This window comes from Lepidothrix coronata, unplaced genomic scaffold (assembly GCF_001604755.1).
Source record: "Lepidothrix coronata isolate B3197 unplaced genomic scaffold, Lepidothrix_coronata-1.0 Scaffold8, whole genome shotgun sequence".
In the NCBI taxonomy this organism is placed as follows: Eukaryota; Metazoa; Chordata; class Aves; order Passeriformes; family Pipridae; genus Lepidothrix; species Lepidothrix coronata.
The window spans coordinates 4,832,728-4,843,720 of NW_016690188.1; the positions used below are offsets into that span (position 1 = coordinate 4,832,728).

The window sequence follows — 10,993 nt, forward strand, 5'->3', positions numbered from 1 at the left end:
ATCAGCTGGGCAGAGTTCTGCAGTTTGTAGATGCCATGCAGGGGCTGTGTTGAGGAACTTGTCTGCACTGCTGCCATTTTCTGCTAGGAGTCAATTCTTGCAATGTGCTGTAGTTTCCTTTCTGGAAGGTTATGGCTTGGATGTGCCATCATAATTCAGGTTTTGGTCTCATAAGGGGTGTGCTGCCTTTGCAGTGTCTGCTCGGCTGCTCTAAGACCTTGTACATCTTGCTTGTGAGTATCCATTTGTGACTTCTCTGTTGCCAGGGCGTGTTGCTGAAAGTTTCTCAGTCTTCTCAGTTGTTTGGGTTGTTTAAGTAAAACACACCTTTTTTCTGTAGATGTACTATTTCAACGAGCTACATTAAAGCTTTTCTTTTGTCTTTTTGAGAAACAAGCTTGAAATGGGAGAAGAGAATTTCAGAGTTGGGGCTGTTTTTTCCTGAACTTGGACAGATGCTGCTGATTTCTCAGTAGTTGTGGAGATCTCTCATTTATGCTTTATCCTTGCACAGAGTTTATAAAGGAAACCTTTAGAAAGAAATGATAACTTTCGTGAGTTCTGTGGTGATTAGAAGCTTTAGCCTTAGTCATTGCTTAAAGAATCAAAGCAGCTCAAAACCTCAGCTGGACTCTTATGTTCTGTCTGCACATGGCGCTGGATTTGGTTGAATTACTTGTCTGTAACGTAGCTCAAATGTGACTTGATCTCCAGCTGTTACACTGGAGCCTGTTCACAAGATCAGAGTCATGAGTTTTCCTTGCAGAGGGCTTTCAGGAGCTAGGAATGGCAGTAGGGAGGCATGGTGATGTGAGGGAGGCATATGTCCAAGTGCATACCTAGGCATGAGGGCGAGGGGTATTCTCTGGGCAGGGAGCCCTTTTGGATGGAGGCTCAGCTACTCTGTGGCCCCAAACACAAGACCTAAACTCGGCTCTGAGGCCACTGTGCAGCTCAAGGAGCCAAACCAGAGGAGCTGTATTGTGAAATGGGCTAGCACTGGGTTGGCGTCAAGCAAGTGTGATCCAGCTCTCCGAAGAAGTTTTTACCATGGTTTGAATTTGGCCCAAAGGTACATTTTTTAAGTTAGGCAAGTCTTTTCTGCGATTTTGCTTAATTTCTTTCTGAGGAAGAGTTTACGTAAACTATTCCAGGCTAATTGATATCAGCTGAAAGCCAGCTTCTCACATTTTGTGCCTAATTATAAATGTATGTTAAACTGTGTTTGCTACCCATGTTGATACGTTAGTAGTGAAATAAGGAACAACCACGAAGACGTGTTTTTGAAACGGTCTGGCAGATCCTGCATGTTCGCTGCTGTGGGCTTCGTGGCAGGAGAATCCACCTCCTGCTGAGGGAGAATAACTAAATTTAAACTTTCCAACCATGAGCCTTGTGAAGCAAAGTTTCCAAACCTCTGCTGGGCCAGAAGATGGAAATCCATGTCTGAGTTTGGAGAGTAAATAAATAGAGCTGCCTAGGAGCTGCACGGAGGCAAGTGAGGGGTTATTGTTTGGGGCACATTATCTCCCACCCACATGCCCCAGGGAGCAAAACAGGGTTTGTAACTACTGTTCTCTGGTAAAATCTTCCATGACAGGATTTGGCATGAACTTGGGTGACTTTTAGCATGAACACTTGAGCATTGTTTCAGGAGGGTGGTTTTTTTCTTTAAAGACAGTTGCATGTGGCATGGCAGCAGAGCCCAGCCCAGGACCTTCTTTTCCCCCTCGCTGGGCTCAGGCTGTGGCATCCCAGCTGTGGGAGAGCTGTGTGGCTCTCACCCAGCTCAGGGCTTTGCCCCTCCATAAACTAACCAGTGTTCATGCCCATCTATTCACAGACCAAGATGGTGCCTTTGCTTATCACAGGCAGGCTTGGGAGTCTTCTGTGAAATTTGGTGTGTTTGTGACAGCCATTAAAGTACATGTTTTGAGGTGCATGTACAGAAATAGCTGTTTTCCCAACTCCCTTTGGGGAGTCTGGAAGGTTGGTATTGGACAAAAGTTTGCATTGTCCTGACAAAGCAGCTTGTGTTTTTGGAGGGAAACTGGGAGATTACAGAAAACAACAGAAGTGGTTTGCTTACCTGTTAGACTTTTTATTGTCCTGTTATCTTAACCTGGACCTTGTCTGAATGGAGGAGAATCTAGTTGTGTTCATACCTGAGAGCAGGAAGTTCTTGGCTGAGTGAGTCTACATCAAAAGTAGCAGAGGATTCCATAAATCAGTGTAGCCAAGCAAGAAAAGAGGCAAGGATAGTTGTGGTTGGAATGTATTTAGTCTGAAGTTGGTTTGCCTATAATTTTATTCATCCATCCACAGATATGACTGAAAGGTTATATCCCTATAGCTGGTGAATACTTAACGTTTTTATAGATAGTGGTAAAAATTTGGATGTTCAGGTGGGAAGACAAATAACTGGCACTCATTACCTGAAGTCACATTTCAGTTAACTTTTTCTCTCCTATTTCTGTTCTGTGCAGTACTTTCCAGCTTCCCAAGGCATTGAATTCAGGTCATGTTTTTTAAACACCAGCTGTGGTTACAAGTGCTCTTGAAGCACTTTTGTATCCTATTCTGCAATCTCTGCCCTTCTACTAAAGTGTTTCCTATTTCCATCATTTGACTTCTGTAATGCTTCGTATTAGGATTTGGGCAGCATTTGTGCTGTTTCAGGTACGTTCACACATACATATATTCACATACGAAGTGTTTTGATACTGTAGATGTACGTGTACATGTGGCAAGACCAGCTTGGAAAAACTGAATTACAGAACTTGAATCAAAGTTGTTGTGGTTGGACTTTGAGTTTCTTAAAATAAATTGTCATTTGCTCCGTTGCACCCGTTTTTTACCACTGGGAGAGTATCTGATAGAAATGGTACAATAGGACTAAACCCCTTCTCATTCTAGGAAGCTGCGGAATAACTCAAACCTGCACTGAAGCTGCTGACACTGCCATCTTCTTGGTAGCAATTCTTGCTCCTCTTAATGTTGACTTCTTTAATTTCTTTTTGTAGGTTGGTGGTTTGTGAGCACAGCAGAGGAGCAGGGATGGGTCCCTGCTACATACCTGGAATCCCAGAATGGAACCAGAGATGACTCTGACATCAACACATCTAAATTTGGGGAAGGTATGGAAAGCTTTTTGTTATCAAGGAGAAATAGGTATTCACTTGCTCTATGCTTTTTTCTCTCAGAGGAAAACCTGGAAAACTCTTGCTGCCACTTAGGGCTGTTAATCCAGTGCAGTAACCTCTTCTCCCATCTTGTATCAGTAAATAAATTGTTGCAGAAGAAATTGGAGTGAAGTATTATGTCTGTAATCTCTTTGTGACCAGCTTGGACAATGAATGTGACGAAAGGTTCAAAAGATGAAATGATGCTCATTATAATACCCTTAAAAAGTAGGCAAACAACTTATTTGCAAGTCCAAGCAGTTTGTTCTGGTAGTGACCATGGAAGGAGAGAACTTGCATGGCTTGTTTGCAGAAATTACACAAGCGAGAGCTTCTAATTGGAAGAAGATGCATGATAGAGCCACAGACCATTGAAAGGAGTGAGATTTAACTTCAATTGTTCCTTCTCGTAACTTTTTTTTTTTAATTAATCTTTGAAACTAGTTTTACTGCTGTTTGCTGTGGTCTGTGGTTGTGTGGAAAGGTAATTTTATTTGGTGTGGTCTCATTCTGTTAAAAGTGAGATGCCATTTGTCATGATATGTATTTAGCTGCACTGCCTTTTTTTTTCCTTTTTACTAAATATGCTTAATTCAGGTTCCAGAGATGGAATAGTACAGCCTCACATATTCCTTAGTTCCATTATGAAAGACTAACCACATCTTAACGGAATTCTCATGTAGCAACTGTGTACAAAGGACACTTATATTATTATTTACTCTATTCTGATGAATGTCTTGCTAAATCTAGGTGCTCTTAACGTTACACTTATGTAAAATGTATGTGGAAACTCAGCTGACCTTTCCTTAGCACAGGCAGAAGGCTTAGAGATGTGTTGGGGTGACCATCTGCCCATTAAGAGAGCACACAGGCAAAACATAACTGTGCTGGGCCCCAGGGGTGACATCTGTGGCTTATTGAAATCTCTTTCTCTGTAACTCATTTTTCCCTGCTCAAATCTACCCATATCCTGGGTCACTTAGGGTTTAGAGACAGACTGGCTGTAGACTGGTAGGCCAGGAACCAGTCTGGTATGATGCAACATCTCAGCGGATGCAAAAGCAGTTAGTAAAGTTTCCTTGTTAGTAAAGAACAAAAACTTGCTGCTCTCCTCTGCAAGCATTGAAGAATGCCTCATCTGTTAGTCTGTAGCTTCCTCCCTTTTCCTGACTCTTAAACAAGGTGTATGCTTGACAGCTTTATTGCTTAAACTGCTTTTATTTCAAGCTCTCCTTCACCTTTTGTGTTGCCCTCTGGAGTGTACTCTGCACAGGGATGTTGCCACAGAGCAGTCTATCCTGGGTAGTGGCAAATTCATCAAATGTTCCTTATCTCTTTCCTCTCGGTCTCTTTTAATCCGTTACACTGCTCTCTTCAACTGTGGTCAGCAGTCCTGCTCCCTGCCTTACTCCAAATCCAGATATGCTGAAACCCGAGACTGTTCTTCCCTTTCTGTTCAGTTCCACCTCAGTGACAAATCTAATTGCATTACCTCCACAGCTGCCTTGATGTGCCTCAGGTTTTGCTTGCTTTGCAGTAACTTTGGTTTATGTTATTAACCATATAAACTGAGACTTCTTGTGTTTGTTGTTTTTCCCCCTCCAGTTCTTTGCTTGGGCTATTCTTCTCCATATAATTGTTTCGTAAGTGAGGAAAGAATGACTCAGGTTCACTCTCTTTAAGAAAGTGTATAAAAGTGAACCTACTTAGACAGAAAACTTGCCAGCTCTCTCTCAGTAGGCAGGAGAAGCGGGCTCTGATATAACTGAGGAGGAAGGCACTTTAAGTGGATTAAGTGCCCTAACCCCTAAATTTAGAGTTCATACAAGTTTCAGAGTGACTTTGAAAGGGCAGAAACACTCATGTGGGAGCTTTCTGTCCTTCCCGTTTGCACAGGCGGGCCTAGAACAAGACCACAATCCAGGCAGACCCAGAATTCTGCTCTGCTGTGGCAGGCGCTTGTACAGATAAGGAGGTGCTGAACACAGATTATTAATAATTCTGCCTCTACATAGCAGTAATATTTTCATATGTCTCTGTTTAAATAATCTGTTCCCTGAGAAAGACAGAAGTGTTTCCTCCCTGCATCTGAGCCTGCACAACATCTTTTGTCAGGATGAAGGCAGACAGCTGACTGCTACCTGGGCCAGTGTTTAGACCAACACCATCTTGCAAGGGTTGGAAAACATTCAGAAAGCAATCTAAAGAAACATTCAGCAGCTACAGGAGCTGATAAAGTAAACATGTTAAAATACTCTCTGGAAAGGTTTAGACACTTGTTGATAAACAACCTTTTTGGTGACTAACTGTGGCATGACCAACCAAGTCTAAGTCTGGGATCAAATGGCAAAATTCAATATCATTGAGGAGTAAAAAACTCTGACTTGTACAAAAGCATCATTGTGATATGAGGGCTGTCACTGGGGAGGCTGGCTGTTATGAGGACACAGTGTGGTGGATCTGTGTGACCCACTGTTTTTAAGGGGTGCTCCTGGATGACCAAATCCTCCAAAGTCCCAGTGTGAGCAATTAGCGAGGTGACTGCTCTGTGCTGACACCTGCAGCTAGTTTCTACACCTTCTGGACCCCTCTTTTCTGCAAGCTTTCATGTTCAATATCTTTCATCTCCTCCTTTCTTGTTCAGAAATCTCCTACTGCAGGCAGCCTTACTGTGAAGTTAACTTCTCTCTCTGCTATAATCTGTGTGTCTAGTGAGGTGCCCTGTGTTGCCTCTTGTGTAGAATGTGTGTAACTGGCAGTCTAACGTCCTGTTGATTTGGAGAAAGTCACCAGGTTAAACCCTCTCATCTTCTGTCCCACCATGGGCTTCCGAGAGGATCACCGATTTCCATTAGCCAAAACCACAGCAATCTATGAACTTGATATTCAGCTCCTCTGAAAATTTGTGGTTGTTTTTTGACAACATAGGACTAAAGGGGAAGTACAGAGTACACAAACTAGATATTGTGTCTGTTCAACACTGCACCTCTGCTTAGAGTGACATGGAGAGGTTTAGGCCTTACAGCAAAGACGAGAAATTGAGGAGAGTGAGCTGGGTGCAGAAGTCTGTCTAAGCCCCTGACAGAGGGGCTTATCCCCTGATAAAGGACAGAAAGTCAAAAGCCACTTTTTGGTAAAGTTTGGGGTTTTTTTGTTTGGTTGATTTTCGGTTGTTTTTTTTTTTTTTTGTTCAGCTAATGACTCCCCAATCAATTTTGCTGTGGCTGAGTGTCTACAGAACATAGTTCTAGAAGACAGAACATAGTTCTAGAAGACAATGGTGTCTACTCCATGATGAGACAATTAAGAAAAATGGGGGCAAACATTTTACACAATGGTGTTTAGAAGACTAGGGTTCTACTCCAGTGTAACGGTATATTCCCTAAATAATTGCACATAAGAAGAATTGAGTGATAATTAATGATGTGATATCAGAATTTATGAACAGCTTCCCAGCATCACTAGTAAAATGATTGTGTTTGGACTTCAGCTGTTGCTGATGTGCAATATTTTGCATTGCTTTGTGGCAGCATCAAGCACCCCTGCAGTAGTTGCCAAATTAGCATGGAAGCCCTTGAGTGGAAAACCAGAAGTGTTTGTCTATGTCTCTGTGCCAGTCCAATGGGTCCTGTACAGGCAGAAGAAGGAACTGAGTACAGATCTAAGTATGCAGTCCAGAAAACAAGTGGTGTCCTCTGTGCACAGCTGCTCTCACAATGCCATTTCCATAAGTGTTTCATCTTTGTTTATAGTTTAAGCATAAATTATTGTTTCAGTGTGTAGCTAATACTCAGTCCTGGCTTGTTAGCTTCTTGAGCCTGCTTGATAATTACAAGGTTAGGATTTTCCTCACATTTGTAATCTGTATATTAGAAGTTTTAATCATAAGAATTAGCTGTGGCAGTGATTGCGAGTCACGTCTTGCAAGCAAGGTGACATCAGACACTTTTCCCTTGGGTTCCATTCCTGAGTGCTGCTGTTATAAGGGAACTCACGTAAGAAAAGCTTTTTTTTCTTTTTTTTGAATTTGTTTATGGTGTGATGATTTTGCTTAGAGAGGATTAGAACCCTGTTGGATTTGATGTTGTATGCAATAGAGTGAATTCCCCAGAGATAATACAGCCAAATTAGGAGATGCAACTGCCACTGCACCCTCCTTGGACAAGTTGTATAGTTGTTTTGCGGGGTGTATATGGTTTTTGGGTTTTCTGGGCTTCGTTTTTGAGAAAAGCCAATAGCAAGAGTTGCAATTTGTTACAGTTCTGCATGGTTCATGTTACTCAGGCTCAAGAAGATAACTTGTTCCACTGTACTGTATAAACTAAAAACATCTGCATCCTGCCTAATCCATTTCCACTAACAAGACCAGTGCTTGTTAATGCCATGTTTTGTTTTTATTCCTCATCCCTCCATTTTTTTTCTTCTTTTTTTTTTTTCCTTTGTTTTGTCTCCATCCATGTTCCAAACTAGTTTCTAAGCGACGCAAGGCTCACCTGAGACGCCTGGACCGGCGATGGACGCTGGGCGGGATAGTCAACAGGCAGCAGAGTCGAGGTGAATTAATAGTTTCCTATGGCACCGGCCACTGAGGGTGCTCCAAAAGCCATACTGCAGCTTTCACTGTTGTGTGTTGGGATCTGCATATTTGGCACTCTGGTAGAGAGAAGCTCCAGAGTTCAGATGTGGATTTCAGCTTGAGGGTATCTTGGAGTCAGGATTAGGCACCCTGGGAGCTGGAGGCCTAAGTAGCCAAGGGTAACTCTGCAGCCTGATTCTTCATTCTGTTGGGAAGCTCACATCTGTTGTGGTTTAACTTTGGGCATATTTGTACTCAGTCTTTCCTACCTCAGTAAGCACAAGTGGTACTTTCAGGGCCATTAAAATGGGTCGAATGCCAAAAAGCTATGGTAAGAGATGAGCGCACTGGAAAAGTGCATAGTGGTGTGGAAAGATGAAAATCATTCCAGTTTTAGTCCCCTCTCTTCCTTGCAAGCAGTCCTTGATACTAAAGAGAGAGTTGGGAACTTTTGGGAGGTTTTGGTATCATTTCTAGGTGTTCTGAATACTATCAGTAGCAGCATTTTAAATTTTTTTTTTTTTCAAACTTTCACTGATCTAACAGTGAGCATGGCAGGGTGGGGGGAACACCTTGTCTTTAGGTGAAGCTGTGTTTGTAAAGCCTTCCAAACCAAGTACTTCTCCAGTGCATGTGAGTCATCTTTCCCAGAGTAAAGGAGGTACCCCTTTCTATCTCCCCCTCCACTTGCAAAAGGATCCAAATGTAGTATTTGTTGCGCTTTAAAAAGGAAAGGTGCAGGACAAAGCACATTTGCACCTCTGTGTAACTTACAGATGACCTTCCTGAGGGCATGGATCCTAATGTAAGCACCAGAGATAATTCCCAGTTGAGGAAAAGGTGCCTTTTCCTGTTAAGGAGAGAATGTACTTTTAAAGTAGCAAATTTACCTTCTGGATTTGATGATGGTTCTATGTGCAGTCTCATATGTCTCAAGTGCACACAGCTTTTCAGTGACCCTTTAACTTTGTTTCAAATTATTATTGAGGAAACCAAAACAACAAGAGCAGTGTTCTTCCTACCGTAGCTTGACCCTGCAGCAACTGGAACTACCTTCAAAAGATGAAGTCTTGCTTCTCAGCCACCAAATACACCCTGAAGGCACCAAAAAAAAACCTCATAAGTACACATGCTGGCTTATGAAAAAGAAGTTGTGCTTATTTCTGTACCCCAAGAGTTTGGGAGCTACTTATTTTGCTTTGTCAAACTCTGCCAGATGCTTCCTGGCAATTTATCTGGGATAATTTGTGGGAATCAGTTTTCTAAACAATTTGTTTACTGGTGTCAACAAATACATCCTTTCATATTCATACAATATTGCAAACAAAGCTCCATAAAATATTGAGACAGCATGACCAGCCCCTTAGCATAGTCAGCTGGTAAGACTCAAGAACCTAAGTTGCATTCCCAAGTTTTCACTCTTGCATTCTGATGCCCACCATCTGTGTGCAATTTCTCCAGACCTGCCCTCTGACCAGTGTCAGTGTCTTCCTTGGCAGTTTTCCCCACCACAGGCTCCCCTAATCTCTTCCATTCCTGCTTTTTTCTTGCTTCATAACAGTTTCTTCCCTATTAGGCCCAAAAAGTGCTGGGGTTTTTTGAGTGTGTTGGAGAATATGTGCTTTAACTCAAGCTAAATCTTAGCACTTGGACTTGTCACAAACTGTGGCATTCTATGATTCTGTCCAAGGTTTGGGGCACCCTCTTTGGCTGAACTGCTTCTATAAGGTCTCTTCAATGCATTTCAGCCACAAATAGCCAGGCTGGCTAAAAGTAAGTTGTTTAATCTCACCAGAAATAGTAGGTTAGGGAGCTCTTACAAGAGCAGGCTCATTGAGAGTAAAGAAAGTGATTTGAATGTTTGGGCACAGGTTGGAGACAGTGGCTTTGTCCTCTGGCATAGCTGTAGCCTGTACAGACATCTACGCCTTTCAAACTGCAGTTGTTGAAAGTATGAGTCTCTCTGGGTGTCCAGCCTGCTGTTTCCTAACAGAGCACAGTTTATATGAGGTCAGGAGATATTTTCTCCCTTCTTTCCCTCCCATTCCAGCCCAAAAGACTTCCAACAAGGCCAAATTTGGGTGGGTTTGCAGGGAAATGACAGAATGCATGAAGTGTATGCAGTCACCCCCCCGCCAACCTTCAAGTCCCTGCTCTGAAGTGCAGAAGAACTAGAGCTGTTAGAACAAGAGGTTGCCAGAATTCTTTAATACAAGCAAAACAGCTTCCCCTCCCCCACTTGGCCTCTTCCTTGGAAATAAACTCAATTAAACATTTTGGCTGAAATTCTTCCCACCCAGCGATATTCTGCTTGAGATAGTCCCTGCTGTTGGGTTAGTTCCGAGAGTTCACCGGAGTTTAAAAGCAAGCTGTAAAGGATGCTTCCCTTTATATTTACACTTGGGTACCACTAATTAGCATTTTTATCAACTAGGTCTGTGATAGAATCATTTTAAGGCCAGAACTGAAGGAATTAAGCATTGTTTCTGAAGGCCAGGATTTTCTAAGTAACTTGGTTATTAAAAACACTGGAAAATCCTGAATGCAGAAAGGAAGGATGTTTGCTTCCCTGTTACAGACTGCCTAATGGAGGAGAATTACTAGGGGTAGCATATGACTTATTTATTTCTATTCTTTACAAAGTCATTTGAAGAGGCTAAGTACCCTTGAACTTCAGATATTTGGAAGCAATGTTACTGGGTCTGTGAATAAGAAACATGAAAGACAAATTATTGAATATCATGGTAGTACTCCTTTTTTTTAAAGCTAAAAAAAAACTGCAAAGAGAACAGCTGTAGTCTGTTTCTACAAAGAGAAACAGATGACTTTTGTTGCTGAACTTTTCTCTTTAAAATGGTCTGTGGTGTGCCCAGATCTAAGAGATTACATTGGTTTATGTTTCTTATGTAGTTGCAAAGCTTGCATTTTTTTTATGATAAATGTTTTTAAATGTGGTACATTTTCTAAACTTTTTCCTATACATTATGTGAAACTCCAGTAATACAAATACAGGTTGTGAGAAGCCTGAAAGTTTATAGTTTTCCTCGGTCTTGACACTCGTTAGACCTGCAAGCTGCAGAGTTCATGTTTTGTACTGGGTTAAATAGTAATTCTAAATATGGATTTTTTTTGGAACTTCCCCTGGCAGGGAACTTGGGATTTTTTTACAGGCTAATTTAATGGAAAGTCATTTGTACTTTTACAGTTTGATTGGTAAAACTGGGGATTTACATGC

At 41.9% G+C, this 10,993-nt stretch overlaps 1 protein-coding gene across 1 annotated transcript in view; it reads left to right on the top strand.

Annotated features, from left to right (window-relative positions):
- The first annotated feature begins 651 nt into the window (after positions 1-651).
- SH3PXD2A (SH3 and PX domains 2A) overlaps positions 652-10,993 on the top strand; it is a 31,420-nt gene continuing 21,078 nt past the window's right edge. Inside the window, exons 1-3 of the mRNA XM_017839402.1 lie at positions 652-682; positions 3,024-3,137; positions 7,653-7,736. Of these exons, the coding sequence (XP_017694891.1) occupies positions 652-682; positions 3,024-3,137; positions 7,653-7,736 (229 nt within the window). The remainder of the gene's footprint in view (positions 683-3,023; positions 3,138-7,652; positions 7,737-10,993) is intronic.